General features: G+C 40.9%; 1 protein-coding gene across 1 annotated transcript in view; it reads right to left on the bottom strand.

Moving 5' to 3' along the window:
* The window catches only part of LOC124172624, an 86,011-nt gene that overhangs the window by 32,041 nt on the left and 26,761 nt on the right, over positions 1–27,209 (bottom strand). The window contains exons 3-5 of the mRNA XM_046552064.1: positions 8,190–9,120; positions 3,786–3,955; positions 1,445–2,040 (exon numbers count right to left, since the gene is read on the bottom strand). Coding sequence (XP_046408020.1) covers positions 1,445–2,040; positions 3,786–3,955; positions 8,190–8,646 — 1,223 coding nt within the window. The 5' untranslated portion in view covers positions 8,647–9,120. The remainder of the gene's footprint in view (positions 1–1,444; positions 2,041–3,785; positions 3,956–8,189; positions 9,121–27,209) is intronic.

The following is a 27,209-nucleotide window of genomic DNA, read 5'->3' as shown; positions in this document are numbered from 1 at the left end:
GTTCCCCATGAGAGGTTCGAGATTATCGTTACCCCCAGGTACTTCACTTCATCTATTGTCTACGGCTTACGCATATCTATTACTGCTAGAGCTGCACTGGCGGTATAAACTAGCAATTATTCCTGGTACAGCCACCCATGTCAGATAGGTCGAAGGGTAGGAGCCAGATGAAAGATAGACCACCTAATGGTTTGTTGATGATGGCTGGTTGTCTGGGGGTTGTTGATTTGGTTGAGGGGATTGTTGTGCGGGATGCCATTGCGGAAAGTGGTGGAGAGGGAGCTGTGTCATATTGCTGTTGGTAACGACCACAATGCACAAGGATCTTATAGGCTCACTATTTGCTTTGCAAGGATACCTAATAACGTTACAATGAATATTGGTGGCTTAGAGAGTTTTCCTACATCTGATGTTTTGTGTTTTAAAACTATTCAAATGAATAATTTCCAATCTTATCAGAAGGAGCATTGTACTGCTGTTTCTTCGAATGCGTTAACTTCTAAGAGGTGTATGAAGTTTAAACCTGAAGATCGTTTAATTGTATTGTAAAAGCAATTTGACACTGTTTCCATTGGTGTGTTTGGTGATGTACAATTTTATGTTAAAGGTTAATAAATAGTGTATTACATCATATCATTCTTTCATTTCCATGCGCATAGAGTGTTGTCTTTTGTTATTGCCCCCAGCGCCATCTTGGATTCACTGGACTTAGAAAATTTTTTCGCCCGTACGCTCACTAGAATAACCTTTGAGCGTACGGGAAATTCACTTTTAAAGACCTCTGAAATTCCTAAGTCTAGAACTCCATGTAAATTTCCTATGGTGACGTCAGTTTCCGGTTCCCACCCCACTGGCTGCCTTGGCTCTAACTCGCTATATCCGGTCTAGATAAGAGCAATTGTGAGAATTGTGTAACAGTGTAAGTGGAGTTTGAAAAATAAATACTGATTTTAAAAACCTTAGCAAGAGTGCATTTCTGGACTGACGAATTGGCAAGGACCCCAATTGGTTGTGCCTGCTTCGTGATACCCTTTCGTTCCAAGTCTCGTGCACGTGACAGAATTGCACAATCTGACGTACGTGCGAAGGCGCAATCAAAATTACGGCGTTTTAAAGCGGTGAATTGCTAGAACACATGCGAGAATGCATGGATGCGAGATGGAAAAATAGACCCTGTTCTAATTTCGCTCATGTATTCGCGCAATTCCATGCCATTTCAAAAATTAATGCAGCTCTAACCTGTGCAATTACGTGCCCCGTGTAAAACACCCTTAACGGAACAATTCGTGAATGAGCCTTCGTGCGCATTCATTCAGTGGAAATTAGAACATGTTCTATTTTGCTCGCGTTATCCTGTGAATGATCATTCGCGTGATCATTCACCGTGTATAGCGGCCTTTACACCCGTGAAAAAATGACTGATATTTATTTTCTACCAACTTACCTAAGCAATGAGGACAGCAACTTTCCTTGAGAATACAAGTTGTCGAAGTAGGCAGTGAGGTTTCCTAGACATTCTCTATCGCCATGGTACTGTGCAATTCCCGAGAGGTAGTCAGAACACTGGTGACATTCCGATTGATCGATATCAGACTCTGATTCGCTGCAATCGTTGTCGTCTTCTTCGTCTCCTTCCTCGGATCCCAATGAGCTCTGCTCGTCATGTCGCTGGTCAACTAAAGTCGTCACTCCAGACTCGATTGACCTCAACAGCTCATCCCTTTTCCTCATGTCAACCGCCATTTTCTGAACAGATTCCCTGATGCCTCGCACTTGCAACATGCTCGCGCCGTTCTCCATCCCAACTTGCCGTCTGATCTCCTGCAATCCGGTCGACAGTTGGCTCTTGATCCCCGCCACTTCAGTCCTCATCTCGCTCACGGCCGTCCCCTGTATCGAGGCGTTGTCCACCAAAGTCTCCACGCCCTCCTTCAGAGAGGACGCCTTGATCCCGAGGGAGTCCACCTTGCGGCTCAACTCCGCCACCATCGACGTCAGCTTCTCCAGTCTTTCCTCAACCTTTGACTGCGAACTCGATTCCTAGAGGGAGATAAAGATACAGTAAAACCTCTTATGTAGTGAACCTCTTTACATCATAAACCTCCATACTTCATACCACCCCTATGGTCCCGTCATATTTACATGTAAATTTATAAGCAAACCTCTTTGTGGTGAACCTCTTTATCTCGTAAAACCTCCACTTATCATACCAAGGAGACACCCCTGAGACAACCTAACTACCTCTGAAATCACACCGAGACAACTAGGGTCCATTATTGCAGCCAAGATTACGTAGGTGGAATGACATTTTCAGCGATAAATGATTCACTCTTTTTTTTTCTTATATACCTTTAATATGCTGTAATTTTCACGTTAATTATTAGTTGTGGCCATTTTGTTCAATATGAGAGCAAACCTAACAGTAAATAAGAAAAAATTATTTGTATGACACACACGAGGTTCTAAAAAGAATGAGACCTAACACGACGTATATCTGACAGCATTTACGTTTTTTAAGCTCTAATTGATTGACACAAAGATTTATAGTTAAAACAAGGCTACTAATATTCAACATAGTCCAAACAGCACAATTTCAGAAGAAACAAGCGTAGCATAAGCGCATTCAAGTAAGACGAGACGGATTGGAAACTTCAGGCAACGCAAACTGCGTGTATCACATTGCTGCTCCTTCGCCCCTTCCCTTCGAAGACAAAGACGTCACATGCAAGATCGGACGTGTTCGTCCCTTGCTCCTTCGCTCATAGCCTCGTAGATTGAAATACAAAGGGGAGGGAGCGCGCTCGCTCGACTACTCCTGCACTCGACCACTCCTCCAGCGCTCTTCACTTATAAGCATTTCCGATTTCTTCTATCCACCATTTAGTCCAACAATGAACAACTCGTTCGAATTTTTTGAAGCGCAGGTTTTATCACCAATACAATTTTCAGTTGCAATAATCCTCATATTAGCGTCTGAAGATGATTTTTTTAAAATCAGGTCCTCGGCAAAAAATCGGCAAGACAGATGTTGACTATTAATCAGGTATGTCCTTCAAAAATATGCATTTCTCTACGTTTGATATGCGATTACTATTTGCAGTATAAATGCCGCGGGATGCCCACTCGTGGCAGTAAATTTAGCGCGCCCTCCGGGGCAAAAAACCCCGCCCGATCTTTTCCGTGTTCACCTCTGGGGTACCGACGTGACGGCGCGATGCTTACAAGAAAAGCAAACAGGAGCATTTTAAAAATACGTCACTAAGGGAGAAACTCCCCTGCCTGCCGCTTGTTTTTGACCTAGGATTACAGATGACAGACTCACACTGAAAAGCAAGGCCACTCAGTTCCCCTTAAGACTTGCGACCTGGGAAAGGGAGGAGGGGAAGATAAGAAGTTTGGGTAAGAGGTGCACCCTCATTTTCGGCTGCAATTTCTAGGAAAAAAAAGGTGCGCCTCTTACACGCGCTTGTACGGTATTTGCATCCGCTCTGTACCGTATTAGCGATGTGTTCCTCATTGTTTTAGATGAACCTGGATCAACACTGGCTATCAGACAGAAGAAATTTATGCGTAGTCGTGAGGTTGTGCGCCATGACAAACAAAGACAAACATGAAGACAGAATTTATTATTTTTTTACAAATTTTGAAAACTTAAGGAAATGAAAAAATTGAATTTGGACCACGTGCCCAGCTCCATTACAAAATTTTACGCAGCCAAGGAAGGGTTGAGGGGGCTACCTTTGTGCATACCTTAGCTGCCACCGAGGTTGTATGACATTACTTACTCTAGATGCAGTGGAAGTACCTCCACTGGTCCCAACACTGCTGACGCCAACGTCAGATGTTCCTCCACCATCAGCCGTCACACTGCCATCAGCTCCAAGAGAACTCATTCCACCCAAATCTCCAACCAATCGCGTTTCTGAGACAGGACATCTGACGTCCGGATCCCCACCTTTGTAGTAAATAAAGTAAAACCTCTTTACATCGTGATGGAGGGAACCAAAATTTGGGCAATTTGACGTATGGAGGTTCACTAAACAATAAACAATAGAGAGGCTTTAGTGATAGGCACCATTTTTTCATATCCTTTGGAAATGAAAGGCACTGCTGTCTTTTAAACCATTATATTTATGTCTTTAAGCAAACATGCATGTATTGGTGAATAAGTATTTATTATTTAATGATTACAGAAAGCGAGTGCTATCACATGATTTTTACCATGATTCGAGAGGAAACAATGTGATCTCTCTTAAATCAACAGTCACTTAAAATGATTGGGATAGTTGGATATCTATTTTTCTTATTTACTGTTAGGTATGCTCTCATATGGAACAAAATGGCCACAACTAATGATTAACGTGAAAATTACAGAATATTAAAGGTATATAAGAAAAAAATAAGGGTAAAACATTTATTGTTGAAAATGTCATTCCACGTACGTAATCCCGGCTGCATTAATGGCCTCTTGTTGCCTCGGTACGATTTGCGGCGGTAGCTAGGCCGTCTCAGGAGTGTCTCCTTGGTATGATAAGTGGAGATTTTAGGTTAGAGGTTAGGAAAGAGGTTCACTACAAAGAGGTTTGTCTATAAATTTACATGTAAATCTGACGGGACCGTATTGGAGGTATGAATTATGGAGGTTTATGATGAAAAGAGATTCACTACATAGAGGTTTTACTGTTGTAGCAAATCATGGCATCCTTATCTAGTGACATACGATGCATTTTCATAAAGTAACGGCCGTTTGGTAGCAGGAAAAAATACAGATACACTTATTTATTATTTGTGCTAATGATGGGGAGAGAGATGGCATGAATAATCTTTTAAAAAAAGAAAACCCAAACTTTTGCTTTAGTGACTTGCAATGTTCATAACTTCTGAAAAACAAACAATATATTATTATTTATGCAGTTATTCTAGTTATTTTAGAGTGCTTCCCGGACTCAATGAGAGCTTTCTTCACCAGTTTGCGATCTTTTAAGCGGCGATAACATGGCTGTACTTGTATTATTAATGCTCCATGTAAGGCCTGGTTACGAAAACCACACATCCGCAGCTGTGTGATCACAAATACAGAAAAGTGGTTTGCACAAATGCTTCAAAACCACTGCTTGACGTCGGAAACTACACTGTCAGGCACCACGCCACGGAGTCACATCTTGCACAAGTTGCCCGGGTTGCAACTGCTGCGCGAGGTGTATCCGTGATCAAGGAGCACGGTCGTGCACTGCGACGCTTGGAAAACAGGAACACGGTGCTACCGTGAAGGGTCATTCCATTTCAAATCAACCAGGCCATGACACCCATTGACTTGGATTTTCATGAAACTTGCCATGGTCATACATTCTGGTATGATTAGAGATTGTGTAAAATTTTAGCCTCCAATTGTCAATTGTTAAAGAAATATGAGCAATTGAAATTTGGGTATATGTTTGGGATTTGGTTTTGGGGAATTGTATTGGTTCGTGGTCATTCATGCTTTGTTTATATGAATTAGCTTGATGGATAATTGTTGCTTGAACCTAAATTACAGACATCAATTTGAATTCCTTGTTCTATTCTGAGAATTGTCATATTTTGAACGAAGCTCTACCGTCAATATCATTGCATTTAATGCAGCAACAATTTCCATGTTCCATGTTTATACTGAAATCGAGATATAAGTTTATATTTATCGTAGAATTTCAATTATAAATTGTAAACGCTGCTCATAAGACAAATAATTCAATGCTTATTTTATATTTTTTGAGAAAGGAACGAATATTTATTTTGCAAAATGACTGCATAAACAATTGTATGACTGCGGTCCCTTACCACAAAGAGGGGTAATATAAGACGAGGGGTCTGGGTACCTGCTCCCAGATTTAGAGGGTACGGCCCAAGTCCTCCTTTGTTGGGTCCTGAAACTAAGACTTTGCGTACCCGCGACCGTAATAAAGGGGGAGAGCAAGGAAACATGTATTTTCAGCATTCGTACTCCGGAGTAAGTAAATCGCTGATGAAAATTTGCTGTTTTTATAGCCTTTATATCAACTCACCAACCTGTCTGTTTGTCTGGTACAAATCTTGTAACTGAAATTTGACTCACTTCCTGTGAAGCAAAAACGCTGAAATTTTGCACACTTCTTCATTTCCCATGACAATACATGAAAATATAACTTTTTCTCTCCAACCCCCCTTTAACCACCCCCCAGTCAACCCCCCCCAAAACATGTTTTTGATCTAAGAAGTTCCAAATGGTCGATTTTCGTGTTTTGCGACAGGGGTAGGCATTTAAAAGCATAGGGGTGGCATTTTGAAACATAGGGGGCTTACCATTCACTGAAAATTTAATAAATATAGTGACTTTTTTAATACGTCACTTTTGGTTTTTCGGGGTCACTAAGTTTTTTTGCTTTGTGTCATATATAAACGTTGCTCATCCCCTGTAATCTAAATATAAAGGCTGGTTTTTAAAAAAAATTTTTTTATAAGAGCTTATTATTTCCCGGGTCAAGAAACGTCCACACGTATATTTTCGTCATTCTCAGGGAAACGGCTGTCACATTCAATGCGGGCACGATTTTCATGAAAGTGGTCAGAATCGGCCGTTAAAATATGAAAGAAAAATAGAGAGATGTTTCCACATCATAACTTCCGTTCAAATACTGATATTTACAAACGGTGCACACGGGCCGAAAGAGGGAAGCTTGCTGAAGGCAATGCACACGATCGGAAGACTCTTGACGTGGATATAAGTCATGTACGGAGGCGGAGAAAGGACTTCCAGCCCGACCGGCAGAGCACGTAAATTGACGCTTGCGTAGAAAAATCTCCAAGGAAAATTTGCGGCTTTCGTCTCCCGGGTCAAGCAACTCCCTTCTGCATATTTTTGTAATAGGGTAGTTTCCTTCATCAAAGAAACCGAAAGGCATTGATTGCGGTTCGTTACCCACCATTACTGTATTCATAATGTACAAATTATTTCGTTTTAGAAATACCGGTTTAGACGAATGGCAATGGTCCATTTTTATCCTCATTTGAAAAGGGCCAATTTGGCGCCCATGCGATGCCACTCCACGTGACGTCACAGGGACCTGCATTCTATATGAGTAGATAGGAGTTATACATCGTCTGAGATTACCAATGCATGCATGAGGCGCAGAGCTCAGGGAAACATGTCTTAATAATCACCTATTAAAACTGGCTAAGGTCGGAAAGTTTTCTTCGTTTAATAAGGTATTAATAAACCTTTTTTAAGCCAAGTGCTACCAGCCAGCAAGGCACTCAGCTACCCTCTAGCAGCCTGCGTCGTATCAGCGCTCAGAGCCTCGATCAAGGTCACCTCACAAGATGGGAGGGGGAACCAGAAATACGTCACACGGAGAGATTTCCTTACCCGTCGCGTTTTCGCTCGCTTGAAAATTTTCACTTTTCATTTAATCGCGAAAAATAGATATCGTCATTTAAAAATCTAAAAGCGTGAAATACGTACTCCAGGAGTAATAATCTTCTGATATAGGCAATAAAAAAACAATAGGAAACCACCCTATTCTTAGGGAAAGGGTTAAGTTTGGATAGCAATACTTCAGATCTAACAGAATATGCTAAAACTACAACTCAGGAGATGTTGGAATGGTGTCACCTGAACAATATTGCACTAAATGAAGCGAAAACTTGTTACATCTGCTTCCATGTTCCCCTGCATGTTCCAGCATCTTAACTCTCCCCTCAATCTACATCCTTACCTATGCCATGTTTGTTCGAAACAATCCTCATCTTTTCCCTGTTAACGCCAACCTACACAATCACAACACACGCTCCAAAAACAACACACACGCCCTCCAATACTCCTACAGAGTCTGTTTAAAAGGTCCATACCACTCCATTGCCACTGTGTACAATAAGATTCCATCACCATCCGTTCCATTTCCTCATCAATCCAATTCAAAGCCAAACTGAAAAATATGCTAATTGAAAAGAGCTACAACAATCTAAATGAGTTTTTAACTGGTGTTGTGTAATAACCTATGACCTCAATCCCACTGATAGCTGTGTGTTTTGTATAGCTCATCTGTATCGTATTTTATAATCTGTTAGTATTTTATGCTGTATTATCTTGACGAAACTCATGGATGTATTATCCCAATGAAGTTAATAAATATTATTATTATTATTTTCATTTGATAACATGCTTTCTCGCTCACCTCCTTTTCTGCCCAGCTTGGATGCCAGCTTGACCAATCCCAGGATGAATTTGCGTTCCGAATCCGAGGGCGCTGCCTTGCACATTTCCTCCGCGACCAGCAACGCCGTGACGCCAGCTCCATCCGCAACACATGGGTCGGAGCCCATTGAAAGCAGCGTCTCCGTCCAATCCGATTTTCCCAACAGAACCGCCAAATACAACGGTGTCTCCCCATTCTCCCTTATCGCGTTGACATTCTGTACTTTCTCCAAGAGGTCCCCACTTTCTGCCACAGATCTGCATCTGACGGCAGCGAAGAGCTCTTTCTCCAAGGACATTTGGCAAAGACAATCTTTTTCGGAAGACATTCCTGCTGAGCTGTCGGTAGAAACGTTTCCTTCGTTAGGCACGGCAACAAGTTGTGCAGTAGCCTCTCTCACACTGCCACGAATGAAAGACCATAAATCAGATTCCATGCTCAGACATGGACTAACACTCTTCCTCAACACACACCAATGTTAGATTAATGTCACAGCAATGTTGCGCCAATGTCAAACCAATGTAGCAGTCTTCCCGCTCGGATGGCTGCCTCAGCTAACACCATAGGTACACGAATTCACACAGTCTACTTGCTTGTAAGAATGCAGCACGTTACACTGGTGGCGCAGCTATTTAGAAAGCACTCCAGACTACCACTTTTGCTCGCCACCAACGTCACACCAACGTTACTGTCTTTTCTTGTGGACAGTTCCCTCTTTTAACACCATGGGTACACCAACACACACAGTCCGCCTGTTCTCAAGAGTGCTGCAGTCGACACAGGTAGTGCAGCTATTTACAAAGCACTTTTGTTTCCAATACGGCCACGATTGCTGTAGATATCATTCCAAGCTCTAAAAATCTTCAGCCTGCTCTCGCTGACGGGATGATTGGAAAAACAGCAGGAGAATCTGTAATGTAAAGTACACATTTCACATTACAATGCAGTCAGAAGTTATCAACCTGAAAACCTCCGACATCTGATTACATGGCTTTGACCATTTACAGTCTGTGACATATCATAGGTATTTTCAAAAGTGTTGATAACCCTATGACCCCCTCGCTGGTATCTCTATCTTGTCGTGATGAGGGGGCTTGTGTGCCTAAGTGAACCTGAGAGCTATGCCGGCGGGAGCAAAAGCTCCTGGTAGGGCCACCCAAGCCGGACAGGTCAAAGGGGATAGGCCCGACAAAAAGAGATACCCTGGTCCTCCAGGTTGGGGGTTGGGCGTGGGGCTAACAATCCCACACCGTAAAAAAAATGTTCTGTTAAGAAACCCATAAAGAAGCCTCGGATTACGGACGGATTTAAGGATAATGATACTGGCAAACGATCAGGAACTCGAAAACGGAATACAACATTGACCTTAGCTACATGGAATGTAAGGACCATGTGGAAGAAGACAAAGGCTATGAGGATTGTCAGATGGTGGGAGAAAGTGGAGAACAGGAGAGAATGGTCAGGCGTCTTGAGGGAGGCCAAAGCCCATACCAGGCTGTAGTGCCAAGGAAGTAAGTAAGTAACCATATGACCTAAGAGAACTATCTCATAGGGATGGTCGGATCAGATACCTCGGATCCAAATATCCGCGGATGTTGCCCTTCGTCAGATACATAGGATCCAAAGTCACGAAAGACATCGGATCTGGATCCTAAATTTCGAATAATAGCTTCAGTGAATGCAACGCTCAATAAGGGTGGAAAAGGTTCCGATTCCATCTTCGATTGCGCCATCGCATGCGATTCTCGTCCTACTCATGAACCGTTTTGTTTGAAAGCTCTCGCAGAGGTTACGTAGAAGAATTTCAGCCGTGGAAAACAAAAAAGGCAAAATACGACTGACACATAGTGTGACTCTTCCCAAGAGATTGAACAGTCATCGGGGGAATCTCAGCGTCAGGGATTTGAAAATGCATTCGGATCCGGAAAACATCCGAAAGATCCGGCTTCGAAAATATCAAGGATCCGGTCTGAATCTCGATCGGAAAAAAATCCTGGATCCGTCCATCCCTACTATCTCATAAGAAAATTTACTATCAAGTGGGGGGTTACAGGTGTCTTTCTCCAAGAACATTCCGGGAAGACAATCTTCCTCAGAAGACATTCCTGCTGAGGTTTAGGTAGCTATGTTTCCTTCGCTAGGCACGGAAACAGGTGGCGAAGCAGTCTTTTCCTCAGTGATACAAGAATAAGACCCTACAAGAGACATGGCTCAAGGCTGCAATACACGATGAATGATCATGCGCATGATCAAGCTGAATGACCACGTGATCGTTCGCAGGATCACGGGAGCAAAATAGAACATGTTATAATTTTCACTGGATGTTCGTGCGCATGACGGTTCATTCGTGAGTAGGGTGGTTTCCTATAATTTTTTTATTGCCTAAATCGAAAGATTATTACTCCTGGAGTACGTATTTCACGCATCTAGATTTTTAAATGACGATATATATTTTTTGCAATTAAATGAAAAGTGAAAATTTTCAAGCGCGCAAAAATGCTACAGCTATGTATGAATGCCGGGAAAACTCCCAGTGACGTCGTTCTGGTTCCCGCTGCTGCCAGTGAGGTGACCTTGGGGCGAGGCTTTGAGCGCTGTTACGATGCAGGATGCTAGCAGGTAGCAGAGTACCCTGCTAGCTGGTAGCGCTAGGCTTAAATAAGGATTATTAATACCTCATCAAACGAAGAAAACTTTCCGACCTTAGCCAGTTTTATATTAATAAGTAATTATTGAGACATGTTTCTCTGAGCTCTGTGACTCATGCATGAATTTGTAATCTCAGACGATGTGAAACTCCTATCTACTCGTATAGGAACTAGGTCCCTGTGACGTCACGTGGAGTAGCATCGCATGGGCGCCAATCTGGCCTTTTTAAATGAGGATAAAAATTGACAATTGCCATTTGTCTAAACCGGTATTTCTAAAACCAAATAATTTGTATATTATGAATACACTAATGGTGGGTAACGAATCGCAATCAATGCCTTTCGTTTTCTTTGGTGAAGGAAATTACACTATTGTTGTGTCATACACGGTGAATGATCACGTTGAATGAAATCATTCGCCATGTATAGCGGCCTTCAGGCAGGGAATACCACTCTTTCTTATCGCACATCGATATTACATCAATATTACATTAATGTTACATCAATGTCAGTGGCGCAGCGAAGGGGAGGGTTTTGAGGGATAAACCCCCTCCCCACCCCCAGAGCTCAGAGAAATTTTTAAGTTTAATCCATTTAACTCAATTGGATTGATATTACTAATAGAATAGTGCAAGGATTAATAAAAAAATATCCCTGAGAAAGCCGTAAAACTCACCATTTTAAACCATTTATCTCAAAATTCCGCAATTTATTAATCTCATATTAACCCCTTATCCTGGTGGGTATACCATACCCCCCACACACCCCGGTATTAGTTGCACTGAAACCACCCGCCCCCCCCCACCCCCCAGCATTAATTCCTAGCTGTGCCCCTGATAAATGTCACTACAATGTTTCATCATCATGTTGACCCCCGCCAAATTTAACAAAAAAATTATTTTTTTCTGGTTCAACAGTTTTTCATCTTTGTAAAGGGAGTGCATATACAAATGTATGGCTACAAGTCACAAACATAAGAGAAGTTTGAGTAGCATTTATCAATGATTGCAGCACAACCTACAGTAAAATCACCCCTCTCTCCTGGCATATTCCATACTCCCCACCCTATTGGAAATTTCTCATAAGTCTCACAGAAATTCTTACAAAATTCTATAAGAATTCTGCAAGACTTATAGCATAGGGTAGTTTACTTCGTCAAAGAAAACGAAAGGCATTGATTGCGACTCGTTACCCAACATTAGCGTATTTATAATATACAAATTATTTGGTTTTATAAATCCCATTTTAGACGAATGTTAACGGTCAATTTTAACCTCATTTGAAAAGGGCCAGATTGGCGCCCATGCGATGCCACTCCACGTGACGTCACAGGGACCTAGTTTCTATACGAGCAGATAGGAGTTTTACATCATCTGATATTACCAATGCATGCATGAGGCACAGAGCTTATGGAAACATCTCTTAATAATCAGCTATTAAAACTGCCTATGGTCGGAAAGATTCCTTCGTTTGATAAGGTATTAATAATCCTTATTTAAGCCATGCGCTACCTGCAAGTAGCCTGCATCGCAAGCGGTAGCGGGAACCAGAATGACATCACATGGGCTTTTCCCAGCATTCATACTTAGCCATCGCGTTTCCGCGTGCTTGAAAATTTTCACTTTTCATTAAATAGCTAAAAATAGATATCGTCATTTAAAAATCTAAAAGCATGAAATAAGTACTCCAGAAGTAAAATTATCTTTCGATTTAGGCAATAAAAAAATAATAGGAAACCACCCTATTCTATAAGTCTTACAGAATTCTTATAGGGTCATTCCATGTCAAATACACCAATATTTGGACCAAATGAAACCCACAGACTCGAATTTTCATGAAATTTGCTATGGTCGTACATCCTGGTATGATTAGTGTTTGTGTGCAAATTTAGACTCCAATTAATAATTATTCATGAAATATCAGCCATTGAAATTTGGGCGTGACCCCTTAAGTGCCGCAACGTGCAATATGTAGTGATTTTTATTTTCATCCATAACTCATCACCACCTAACATCCTGTGAGATGAAGAGGCATGATTTTTTTTTCTAAAGCTAAATAGTCCATAATGGTCCCACAATAATCATTAAATATTCACTGCATGAAGTAATTCAGGTGCAAAAAAATAAAATTTTACGAAAAATCTCGCCTGTACCATTTTTCATTGTCAGCATCCACAGGGAAAGGCCATGCGAATACAGACTCAGGGTTCAGTTTAAAGTAATTGTCAGTGTATGAGCAAAGATCCTGATGAAAAAAATCATGAGTCCGGCATTCCTTTTAGTAAAAAAAAATACTTAATCTTAGTCGATGGAAAAAAATGGCATATTTTTCAGGCACATAGAAATTAAATGATATAGGGGAGAGATAAGCTTATACTTATATGATTAAACAATATTGGAACATATCATTCACCCTTAAGACGATGGCAGACTTAGCCTTTGAAACGTCAGTGCTGAAAAACCCTTTGACCCGGCTAGAAACCCGAGAACTCTTCCTCCATCAGGGCTATTCCTACTAAGCTATCTCTTCCATGGGTAATGGGTAACTGAATAGTATAGTATCAAATGTAAAGGCAGAAGAGAGCCATCAGAAAGTTTTCTCCAATTTCAGTCTAAGTGATGTTAACCCTTTCGTGCCGAATGCCGCACCTGTGCGACGAGGATTTTCTTCCATAAACAACGAATGCCACACCTGTGCGGCGTGAATTTTCCTTCCCTAACCAACGAATGGCAACCAAGTGTGCGGCACAGGTCGAAAAAAGTGACCGTGGCAGACACAATAGACCCACGGTTGCGGTCGCCCTTCGAGATCTGCCTTAGCGCGAGCCCAGTCCCTTCTTCGGCCGCTCAGGTTGACCCTTTCCTATCCTCTCCACGCGGTCAACTACTGTTATTTGCAGTGTGTTTTCCAAAAAAATATTTGTGGCTTACTTTTGAAATCCAATGCTATAAATGAATTCTCCTTTTTTTGCTGACCACATGGAAATTTCAAACAAAATTCTAATGTTAATATCAACGGAGTTATGGATCAACTTGTAAATATACTAAATCCATCTATATCAAGGTTAGAACTTCGTTTAAAATTTCTGCACGCTCAGAAAAAAACACACAATTCATTTTGAATTTAAAAAAATCGATACGAACAACAAGTATTTGGATGTATTCTGCGTTAATATTTTTGCTAGTTGACCGCAGACTTGTGCTAGGAAGGGGCTTTTAATCCCTCTAGGGCCTGGGACAGAGGCCGAGGAAAGGGATCGGCGCCCTCTGAGTTGGGTCCAAAAATGTTTCCGGAGGGACCCACTGCCTTTAGTCGATGCAGAATGGCTTCGTACAGAGGAGTAAAGAAAACTTTCAAGAGACTCGTATTGAGGAAGAATTTCCTTCAACGAAGGTCTGGCGCGAAAGGGTTAATTAATTTCTCATTCATATGGTGCTGCCATAGGGATATTGGGGTTAATATTTTTATATTATTATTTTGTGCCATATAAATTTGAATCTGTGAAGTTGATTATCTTTTCGCTATTCTTTTGTTTTATTCTAGAACTCTCTCTTCCGTTCGTTGAGTGTACAACGTGTGGTGTACAATGGCGTGTAACTCGTTATGTGATTGATACAACATGTGCTATTTTGAATTAAAAGGCTGTTGAATATGAAATGTGACGAGTTGCTTTCTGATAAGGGATACCCTGGTTGAATATCAGACAAAGTAACTCATGTAAATGTAACTCTCAGCATATTCTCTAAGAATGAATATTTACTGAAGAGGTTGATTTATGTAACCTCAAGGAACTTTAGGTGCTCTTCAAAGAGCAAATTATCCACAAGAAAAAATTGGGTCCTCCAAATTTTGTTCGCTTCAGCCAAAATGGTATGTGATGGCTGGTGCTTCTGGGACTCATTCAGTTTGTGTTTGCGTCATACATCAAAATGTAAAACTTGGGTAATTAGTGCCCTGCAATTGAAGGAAACATATAAGTTGTTGATGGATATCATCATCTGTGACAAAAACAATGCAGATTGTATGCTTATAAAATGTACTTTATGTCCAGATCCTTCCAGGCTAAAGGATATCATCATTTATAAATTTTGTGATGACTCTTCTGATACAGTGAAATATAGGCACTTACAGAACAGAACTTCAGTTGTTTACATCATCCATTGATGAACCCTTGGACACTCTATGCCTCAGAATGAATAAACTGATACCACATTATTACATCACTACAGAACTATCCTCGTTTTTCAAAATAAGCAAAGGCATCCTCAGTCATGAAAAAGCAGTTATCATAATGCATTTTAATGAAAACTTTTCATTTTTATTTCAGGATGAAGTTCAAAGTTATCACTGGACCAATCTATCATGCACCATACACCCTAGCTTGATTTACCTGAAGAAAGATGGCACTCTCACTACCTCATCTCATTGTTTCATATCTGATGATCTTAATCATGATGTGGCCTTTGTCATGGAAGTGCAACGTTACCTGATAGATTTTTAAAGAGAATTTCACCAATGATCCAATAAGTTCAGTACTTTATGGGTGAATGTGCTGGAAAATATAAAAACTGAAAGTCTTTTCTAAACTCATGCCATCATTAGAATGACTATGGAATAAATGCCACCTGGTCTTTTTTTCCACAAGTCATGGAAAGTACTGTTGTGATGGTATAGGAGATACCATTCAAAGAATGGCAAGGAAAGCCAGCCTGCAACGACCAATGGCACAGCAGATAACAAACAGCAGTGGGATGTATAAATTTTGTAGAGATAATATGAAAAACACCAACATCCATTGCATTAAGTCTAGCGATGTGGCTTGGTCACGTAGTAAACTTCTTGAAAGATCCACCGAGGCAAAAACAATTTCAGGCACACAAAACTTCCATCATTTTGTGCCTTTATCGGATAGAAAAGTCACTGAAAAGTTCACTGGCTTGGATGATGAGTACAGCACTATATTTGATTTTTGTTCTGAAACAGTGGATTTCCCAGGTTGTTGGTTCATATGCAGTTCGTATATACAGCAAGTAGTGGTACATTGGACTATTGGAATCTCTAAACCATGAAGAAGGTGATATTTATGTTAAATTCATGACACCTAAAGGGCCCTCACCTTCATTCTCTTGGCCAGAGAGATATGATGTTTACTGTGTGCCACGAGGACAAATAGTGTGTGCGCTTAATTATCCTGCAACCACAAGCTCGGGGAGGTCATACTACTTCTTGAGGGAGGAAGTGGCAGCATTCAAAAAAAAAAATATTTAGACCTTGAGTAAAACACCAAGACATCTTAGAATGTGGTCAGCCAGTTAAAAAGAGGAGGCTCACTTTCAAATCAATTGGTAAGGTTGATAATTTTCATTGTACTGTTTTTACCCAAGTTTCCAATGATATAGAATAGCTAAATGAAACACTGAAAATAAGGATTAGTGTGAAGTACATGAAAATTTCCTAATTCAAATTATTTGATGACAGCTCCCTTTGACATTTGATAATATACATTCCTGCGATGTCAGTACACCTGGATATGAAATATAGCTGGTCTTTGGACACAGATTAAAACAAATGTAGAATGTAATAGTGTACAATGGAGCATGCAGTTTTATAAATTAAAACTCCCTCTGCTGGAATAGTTCAGATAGCACGAAATTGGCAGTAAGTGGGGGAGTACATTCACATGATTGCTTATGTGTTTCCTATTCTAAGAGCCAGTAGCATACGCTATAGTGTGATAATGCATGATCCAATATTATTTAATCATGAGTAAAAGCTTATATCTCCTCTAAATTGTGTAATTTCTATGTGCCTTGAAAAAGAGCCATTTTTTTCTCGTGACCATGAATGAGTATTTTTTTTACTAAAAGGGACGTCGGACTCACGATTTTTTTTCATCAGGATCTTTGCTCATACATTAATGATTACTTTAAACCGAACCATGAGTCTGCATTCGCATGGGCATTCCCTGTGGATGCTGACAATGAAAAATGGTAAAAGCAAGATTTTTTTGTAAACTTTATTTTTTTGCAGCTGAATCACTTCATGCAGTGAATATTTAATGATAATCGTGGGATCATTATGGACTCCTTATATTTAGAAAAAAAATCATGCCTTCTCATCTCACAGGAATGGAGTTATGGATGAAAATAAAAATCACTATGCATTGCACGTTGCGGCACTTTAGGGGTCAAACCCAAATTTCAATTGCTCATATTTCATTAACAATTGACAATCGGAGGCTAAAATTGTACACAATTTCTAATTATACCAGAACGTATGACCATGGCAAGTTTCATGAACATCCGAGTCGGTGGGTGTCAGGGCCTGGTTGATTTGAAATGGAATGACCCTGTACGATTTTATAAGTCTTACAGAAATTCCTATAAGAACTCTGCATTTCTTCACACTTTGCCTGCCATGGGCGTAATATTATGTCCTGTTAATCTTTCTGAAGAATGCCGTGTACATAATATTACGTCTATCTATTTCATTGACTTTGTTTGCGTATGAAGCTGTAATATTTCGCCAGTGGAACTTTTCCAGTTTACTACTTAGTGGTTCTGTTATTTCAAAAATCAACTGCTCGATGGAAAAAGAGTTCACTTTATGTCTTGAGGACAAAAATTCCTCTGTAGCTACCGGCACCCTTATCTCAGCCTACTTTGTGTGAAAATTCTTTGGAGGAAAGAACCGTTCGTTGAGGGTGCAGTGACCCTTTTTGTCATCCAGGATTTTGAATGATTTGCTTGGAACAATGATTTTTTTCATGATTTCCTTGATTTATAGAGTTCGAATTGACCGTAATAAAAAATTAATATGCATTTTATGGCTGTACATCATTTGTCGCAACTTTTTTACTCTTCAAAAACAATAGGTTTTCATTGTTAAATTAAATGTTAAAAAGTTAACAATAAATTTTATTTAACTCAATCATTAACAAGAGAAAAATTCATTTTTATTGGAATACACATCCTCATAAATATAGTTTTCATGCTAATATGTTTAAAAATGTACGAATTTAGTAAAAATGGCTGGATTTTTAAGTACGGCTTTTAAATTAATGACCAGCACATAGTGCTAAAGAATAGGGCAGTTTCCTATTATTTTTTTATTGCCTAAATCGAAAGATTATTACTCCTGAAGTACGTATTTCACACTTTTAGATTTTTAAATGACGATATCTATTTTTGCGATTAAATGAAAAGTGAAAATTTTCAAGCCCACGAAAACACGACGGGTAAGTATGAATTCTGGGAAATCTCCGTGTGACGTCGTTCTGGTTCCCGCCGCTGCAACTGCGGTGACCTTGGGGCGAGGCTCTGCACGCTGATACGACTCAGGATGCTAGCAGGTAGCAGAGTACCATGCTAGCTGGTAGTGCTTGGCTTAAATAAGGATTATTAATACCTTATCAAATGAATGAAACTTTTCGACCATAGAAAGTTTTACTAGGTGATTATTAAGACATGTTTCCCTGAGCTCTGTGCCTCATGCATGCATTGGTAATCTCAGACGACGTAAAACTCCTATCTACTCATATAGAAACTAGGTCCCTGTGATGTTACGTGGACTGGCATTGCAATGGCGCCAATCTAGCCTTTTTCAAATGCGGTTAAAATTGACCATTGGCTTTCGTCTAAACGGCGATTTGTAAAACCAAATAATTTGTATACATATTATGAATACACTACTGGTGGGTTACGAATCGCAATCAATGCCTTTCGTTTTCTTTTATGAAGGAAACTATCCTATTCTATGAAAATGTTGTGAGGGTCGCATATATTTCAGGTTTTTATCCTAGTGATGGCCTAAACGACTCTTTTTGTGGAGCTGCCTCACAGCTCGTAGCTCACACTCCTGAGAGCCGCTCGCACATTGCGACTCAGCAAAGCGCTTCCGGGTTGAGGGGAGGTGAGAAGAGGGGAGGGTGGAGAGGGGGGGATTTCTGAACGAACATTTTAAATATAACATTTCCTAGATCACAATTTGAAAAATTGCATTCAAATCAATCATTAGTATTGCATAGCCACAATGTTAAATAGGTGATATAACTGAGGAACCATTTCTTCCGTTACGTTATATCCTTCATCGAAGAAGTAAAATATATCCCGTCTCCTGTGCTTAGAGATGACGACAATTTAAAAACTTCTGTTGTTGCAAAATTATCTCTTCGAAACTACATGATCATGTTGAAAATTCATAATTAATTTAATCTATTAATCTTAGTTGTTTGTGTGAGAACAAATTTTCATTTTTGTCCCGTATCATTTTCATAAATTTGCCGTTGCTGAAAACTTTTACATGAGCATGTTCCACCATTTTCCTTTCACTATCTCCTGATAAGACTAGATTTTCAATTGTTGAGCGACCTGGGTAGAAGCAATACTGCTCCTCAACGATAATATACTTCGATCAAGGTCTACTTATGTCACAGTACTGTCGAGTGCTGTAGCAATATGAGACAGAATGGATACTTGTCATTAAAAATTAAATCTTCTATATTATTTCTACTGTATAGATACCTTTTTCTCAACTTTTACGCAACCAACTCTACAAATGAGGTTCCAAAATGCACAGAACTTATCAGAGAACATGCGACGGCATATCTTACTTCCTAAATATTGTTATTGTTTCCTAAAATTGGTTTTTAAATAAATAAAAATAAAAAAATACCGTATAAGCTTGTGTAAGAGGCGTACACGTGTAAGAGGCGCACCCCTATTTTGAGGAAGGAAGCTATAAAGAAAAAAAAGTTTACGGTATTTTTTTTATCCTATCGTGCGGTGTTGCAGACGTATGCCTGGAATTTCGACAGTTATCGAAATTTCCTCTTTCAGTACTATTTGGAAGAGGAAATTTTGATAACTGCGGCAGTAATAGCGGCATAAGAGGGAGTAGAAAGAGTTCCGATCCTCTCTTTGCATACGCCATCGCTCTACGTTGCTTGTCCTACTCACGAACAATTTTGTTTAAAAGCTCTCGCAGGAGTATTGCAATTGAATTGCAGCCGTGGAAAATTTTAAGGCAAAACACGACAGGCAAATGACATGAGCTTTCCCAAGAGATTGAACAACTATCGGGGCAATCTCAGCGCCGTAGGATAATAACCACGTCGTAGATTTAAGGCCCCTTGCACACGCACCGATTTTGGACGGCCGGTAAAATATCGGCCGTCCACATTCCAATAGTGAACAATGGGAGAGCATTGGAGCATGCACACGTACCGACCACACGCTGGCACCGGCAAAATGCCGGTTAGCTGCCGGCTATTGTCACTGTGGATCGCCGACGCCGGCTCAAAAACTTAGCAACGTATCGTTTGACCGGTAAAAATCCGGCGTGTGTGCAAGCATCGCTTCGCCGGTAAAATATCGGCCAATATTTCTACGGCCGTCCAAAATCGGTGTGTGTGCAAGGGGCCTAACGGAACTACACTCGGCTCTCCATCAGATAATGCCTCTGCCGTTTTTTTCCTTTCCGAGACTCCACAGGAAAATATCAAGTTACAGGGGAACAATGGAAACGTGTTTCATCCCTACCCCATTCTACCAACTGACCTTTTTCGGTCTACCAGGTTCAATTCCCCGAGTTTCTGGAGGTCAAATGCTACGTGAGTCACCTTCTGAGATCGAAGATATCTTGATATCTTTCAGCAATTGTATGACACGCACGAGGGTCTAAAAATAATTAGACCTAACGCGACGTATATCTTACAGCATTTAAGTTTTTTGAGTTCTAATTGATCGCACAAAGATTTATAGCTAAAATAAGGCTACTAATATTCAACATAGTCCAAACAGCACAATTTCGGAAGAAACAAGCGTAGCATAAGCGCATTCAAACAAGACGAGACGGACTGGAAACTCAGGCAACGCAAACTGCGTATGTCACATTGCTGCACCTTCGCCCCTTCGCTTTAAAGGCAACGACGTCACATGCAAGATCGGACGTGTTCATCCCTTGCTCCTTCGCTCGTAGCTTTAAATACGGAGGGGAGGGAGCCCTCTTCCCCTCGACCTCTCCTTCAGCGCTCTTCACTTATAAGCATTTCCGATTTCTTCTATCCACCATTAAGTCCAACAATGAGCACACTCGTTCGAATTTTTTCAACCGCAGGTTGTGACACCAATATTACTATATGCAGTATAAATGCCGCGGGATGCCCACTCGTGGCAATAAATTTAGCGCGCGCTCCGGAGCGAATCACCCCGCGCGATCTTTTCAATGTTCACCTTTGGGGTACCGACGTGACGGCGTGATGCTTGCAAGAAATTCAAACAGGAGCATTTTAAAAATACGTCACTAAGGGAGAAACTCCCCTGCCTGCCGCTTGATTTTGACCCAGGGTTTCAGATGACTGACTCACGCTGAAAACCAAGGCCACTCAGTTCCCCTTGAACTTGCAACCGGTGAAGGGGAGGGGGGGAAGATAAGAAGTTTGTGTAAGAGGCGCACCCCCATTTTCGGCTGCAATATTTGGGAAAAAAGGTGCGCCTCTTACACGCGCTTATACGGTATATAAAACCAAAAACCAGAAAATATTCCTGACGTTAACGGCGCACAAACTGATACTTTTGTTCATTTGCAACAATGTCTTGAATTCTTTAAATAACTTTTATCAAAATGCGGCTGATTCCACGTATTCAAGTCTCCTGTTGATACGTAAGTATGAGTCATCATGTGCGTTTAACAGAGGATAGTGTAATTACTTCCAATTAAGTTGTGTTTAAAGCGGTCCTCTGACCTCAATTTGTACATGAACATTCCAATTAAATTTGTACATAAGACCCTGCCTTTTTCTTCTACATTTTAAAATTATAAACGCGCCTATCCCTCAGTGGACCTGCATTGAAAAGAGCGGGGGAAGCCTGCTGGGAGCAGGCGCAGCACGCTCATTTATCATTTGACATGCAGGAGATAGAATTACGATAAGGGCCATGTGAGATTCTTCGGAGTACTACCCAGGAAATGAATCAGGAGAATCTTTCAAGCGGCATGATAAGGTGAGCAGTGGGCTACCTGCGAATAGTGTCGTGTGCTCCATTTGACCCGCCAAACGTGCGATGAGCCTCACATGGAAAATGTTTGCGGAAGGAGTTGTGTGCGCATGGAGTCTGGCTTCCACTCCACACGACTCCAACACGCACAGTGTGCGCGAGAGGAGTCGTGTGTGGTTAGAGCCAGACTACAACACGCACAGGCCCACATAGCAGAAATACTGCGACGATACGTACCATCAGATGAATTCGCCAACTCTAATGTTGGACGATTTCGATTCCCAGCTCCACTGGTTGGAAACCAGTGGAGACAGTGCACACCTTCACGTAATACACTGACGGTGGACGGATCTAACCTAAAAGGAAAACCACGTGGGATCTACGGCACGCGATCACGACAGAAAAGGAAATTACGGGAATTTTTGAACCCCAGTGCGAAGCACAGCAGAAACGAAACGACTTTTCTCAGATTGTGAATGGTTTTACACATTTATTGGCGACAAAAGAAAATAAAATGAACATAAACAACTTCCTTGTTGAATCTAATGAGGGATGGAATGATTACAGTGAGTCCTCGTTTAACGTCACTTACCGTTCCTGAAAAATGTGACGATAAACGAAATGACGTTAATCGAAACATAATATCCCATAAGAAACAATGTAAAAAGTGAAAATCGGCTCCTAAACCTCATAATTCCTACACGAAAAAATGTTAGCGTATCATATCTGGGGCATTTTTTACGATGGGAATGTCAAGCTATGGCATAAATACGAGTTCCTGTCTTCATCGACGACAATAGCAGCACTGACGTAAATCCTTCTCCATTTTTGTATCTTCCCGCGTTTGCTTTTCGGCTTCGCTGTGGTGGCCGCCCGGGCAAACGTCGCCTGGGCATCATCATCGCTGAAACATCGTCGCAGTTACAGGAACCAAAATTATTGTGAACACGGCGACAAAAGTGACGACAAAAAGTCCGAGTTCTACACGGAAAAATTCCTTGAAATCACTTTTTAGGTTCCTGAATACCATTATGTCAAGTAAAACCTTGCGCACCTACCTAAGACTTCATTTTGCAGAAAATTTGTTAAAACCGTAATCGCAATTAACAATAAACACACCGTTTTACACTTCGTTTAGACTGACTGTATTGCCGCCGACAAAGCGAACAACCTGCAACGCCCGCCGCTTCGCATTTTTTTCTTGCACGAAATTTAAAAGCCTTGACGTTATCGTGAAGCGAAGGTGCGATAAACGAATGACGGTCTCAAAATTTTCGTGACGTTATCGCGAAATGACGTTAAACGGGGTGACGTAGAACGAGGACTCACTGTATCTGTTTAGATGACACACTGATGGAAAAAGAATAAAGAATGCAACACCCCACAGAAACAAAAAAATAATACTAATGCACAACAAAATTTATAATCTCTCTCTAGTCTCTGTAGGAATCTATACGGCAATAGGGTGGTTTCCTATTATTTTTTTATTGCCTAAATCGAAAGATTATTACTCCTGGAGTACGTATTTCGCGCTTTTAGATTTTTAAATGACGATATCTATTTTTCGCGATTAAATGAAAAGTGAAAAATTTCAAGCGCGCGAAAACGCGACGCGTAAGTAGGAAAGTCCGTGCGACGCATTTCTGGTACCCCCTCTCTCCTTGTGAAGTGACCTTGATCGAGGCTCTGATCGCTGATAGGACGCAGGATGCTAGCGGATAGCAGAGTACCTTGCTGAATGGTATTCTTGGCTTAAAAAAGGTTTATTAATACCTTATCAAACGAAGAAAACTTTCCGACCTTAGCCAGTTTTAATAGGTGATTATTAAGACATGTTTCCCTGAGCTCTGTGCCTCATGCATGCATTGGTAACCTCAGACGATGTATAACTCCTATCCTCTCGTATAGATACTAGGTCCCTGTGACGTCACGCGGAGAGGAATCGCATGGGCGGCAATCTGGCCCTTTTCAAATGAGGATAAAAATTGACCCTTGCCATTCGTCTAAACCGGTATTTCAAAAACCAAATAATTTGTGTATTATGAATACACTAATGGTGGGTTACGAATCGCAATCAATGCCTATCGTTTTCTTTTATGAAGGAAACTACCCTATTATGAATGTCGGTTGGTCTGTCCAACTTGAATTTTACATGCTCCACGTCCACTCGTACCAAAGTATCCAGCACTGTTGGAATTTCAAGCACAAACTGCAAGGACGTGAGAATAATTACACAGGTTTTAGCTTTGTGACAAGCTTTTTCTTTGACGTTACTTGAAATCGTCCCTGATTCACTGATTGCAAACGATAACCTCAGCACAAAATAGCAGGTGTCTTCTCAGACAAAATAGCAGAAATACGTCTCTGAGATGTCTCAAATATTGCATGTTACGTCTCAGAGACATATATGAGACATCTCTGAGATGTCACTATGTCCAAAAAAATTGTATCTGAGATGTCTCATTAGACTTTGTACTATGGTATGCCTTAAATTTAGGCAAAAATTAATTAAATATAAATTATTCAGTAATGGCCTACTTTTCTCGATCATTTTCGGAGACAAATTTTTGATGGATGACCTTTTTAAAATGAGAAACCCATATATTTAAAGTCGTGATTTTAATAATCAAAACTGCAGATTTGCACCGAAAAATATACATGGAAGGCATTGATGGCGTTTAAATACGTTTTTATTTTAAAAATTCCAGAACGTCTCACGATTACATCTCCGAGACATTCGTGATATTAGTGAGAGTGTCTGAGGGGTTCATTGCCATTCGGGCAGCCGGGAATTTTGTTCAAGGGGGGGTTCCGACACCAGGGGAGAAAATTTGTGAAAAACAGGGTACAGGCATCCCCCGAGTTACGTATGCCTCGACTTACGTAAATCCGTACTTACGTAAGTGATAACCGTATTTCAAGTGATTATGTTAATTTTCGAATATGAGCGCGAAGAAGTAGATGTTTGCTCATATAAACAATGGCTGAAAAAATATCGAATATTTATCGAGTTTTTTACGTGATAAACAAAACAAAGTGACCCATTTTAATCATTCCTCGAAGGAATTTTCATTAATTTCTGTAGAAAAATCGTTTATAAACCCCAAGTCACCAATCAACGTGAAAATTTGCAGTTCTAGCTATGGAAGTGTGTACAATACAGCTTGTTACACAACATACACATACAACATACGAAATCTCTGAAGCACTAACGCAGAATGTTCGACTTAGGTAAATTTCGACTTACGCAGGGTCTGCCGGAACGCATCCCTTACGCAACTAGGGGGATGCCTGTACTAATCAGTGGTGAATACAGACAGGGGGTGCACGCCCCGTCTTTTTGGGGCTGCCCCCCAAGTTTTCAGGGGTATTACACTGTTACTCATACCCATGCTTTTTTATATAACGGGACTCGGGTTTGTCACACTACTCACCCTGTTTTGTGTTACCTTAGGGTACAGAAACAAAATAGGGTGGTTTCCTATTATTTTTTTATTGCCTAACTCGAAAGATCGTTACTCCTGGAGTACGTATTTCACGCTTTTATTTTAGATTTTTAAATGACGATACCTATTTTTCGCGATTAAATGGAAAGTGAAAATTTTCAAGCGCGCGAAAACGCGACGGGTAAGTATGAATGCCGGGAAAACTCCCTGTGACATCGTTCTGGCTCCCGCTGCCGCAAGTGAGATGACCTTGGTGCGAGGCTCTGAGTGCTGATACGATGCAGGATGCTAGCACGTAGCAGAGTACCATGCTAGCTGGTAGCGCTTGGCTTAAATAAGGATTATTAATACCTTATCAAATGAAGAAAACTTTCCGACCATAGGAAGTTTTAATAGGTGATTATTAAGACATGTTTCCCGGAGCTCTGTGCCTCATGCATGCATTGTTAATCTCAGACGATGTAAAACTCCTATCTACTCGTAGAGAAACTAGGTCCCTGTGACGTCACGTGGAGTGGCATCGCATGGGCGCCAATCAAATGAGGATAAAATTGACCATTGCCATTCGTCTTCACTGGTATTTCTAATACCAAATAATTTGTATATTATGAATACACTAATGGTGGGTAACGAATCGCAATCAATGCCTTTCGTTTTCTTTGATGAAGGTAACTATCCTATTGGTTATAATTATCACCTCTATCATCAGTATGCGGTTTATTCAATATTTTTGCTAACACTTGCTCTCTGGTAACAAATGCTCATTTATTCAAAATAACAATACATATACATTACATTGATGAACTTAGTTTTCTGGTCAAGTGTTCATTTATTTTTCAAGCAATAACAAATTTTGTAGCGTGTTCCCAATTCAGAACATTTATGTAAACTAGAGATGTGCGAATAGTATCCGCGAATACTCGAATACCTCGAATAATAGAAAGTATTCGATATTCGAGATCTCGAATAGTTATGCCAAAGGTACCGTCTCGAATACCTCGAATACTTTGAATTTCGCGTCATACACTGTCGCTCGCACGTCGTTGGTAGTTGACTCGGAAAAATGAGAACTCTAGTCGTCTAGTGCATGCAGCGCCGTTTTAGGCAAGCTGACGAAATACATCAAATTCGCGGTTTCGAGCGGTGAAAAGAGTTCGACGTGGGGAACCGAAATTGATCGGATGAAAAAAATCCGAAAATCCCAGGTGTCCCCTATCAGGAGAACCTCAGTTCCGTGGGATAGCAACATTGGCGCATTTCCCACGATCCGCTATCCCCATCCATTCAGCGTTCGCCCCACCCCTCCGACGATTTCCTCTTACCCGAAAACAAAAAAAAGGTCCCAGCTCGTGCAGGGATCGTATTACGAAGACCTCAGCTTTGAAAAAATATCAAGTTACCGGAAAATAATAGAATCGTGTTTCACCCTTCCCTCTTTCTCCACACTAACCACTTTCCCGCATCCATCTTTTGATAAAATGAGAGGAGGTGTTTGCCGTGTCTCCTTTGTGGCTAATAATGACTGGCACTTATTTTGAATCTTCCCCAGGAGATGAAACTACCATAGGGAGGAACTCAGTGCCGTGGGATAGTGACATTGGCGCATTTCCCACGATCTGCTATCCCCCTCCATTCAGCATTCGCCTCACCCACACTTGACGATTTCCTCTTCTCCGAAATCAAACAAAAGATCCCAGCTCACGCAGGGATTGTATTACAAAGACCTTAGCTTCAAAAAATATCAAGTTACGCGAGAAAAATAAAAACGTGTCTCGCGCCCACCCCCTTTTCTCACCCACTGACCTTTTTCTACCTACCTGCTTCGAATTTCCCCCTTTCTGGAGGTCAACTGCTGCATGAGTCATCTACTAGCCCGAAAGGTGTCTAACAATGACTTTCGGCAATTGT

This window comes from Ischnura elegans, assembly GCF_921293095.1.
Source record: "Ischnura elegans chromosome 13 unlocalized genomic scaffold, ioIscEleg1.1 SUPER_13_unloc_2, whole genome shotgun sequence".
Lineage (NCBI taxonomy): Eukaryota > Metazoa > Arthropoda > Insecta > Odonata > Coenagrionidae > Ischnura > Ischnura elegans.
This window is presented reverse-complemented; position numbering and strand designations above follow the sequence as displayed.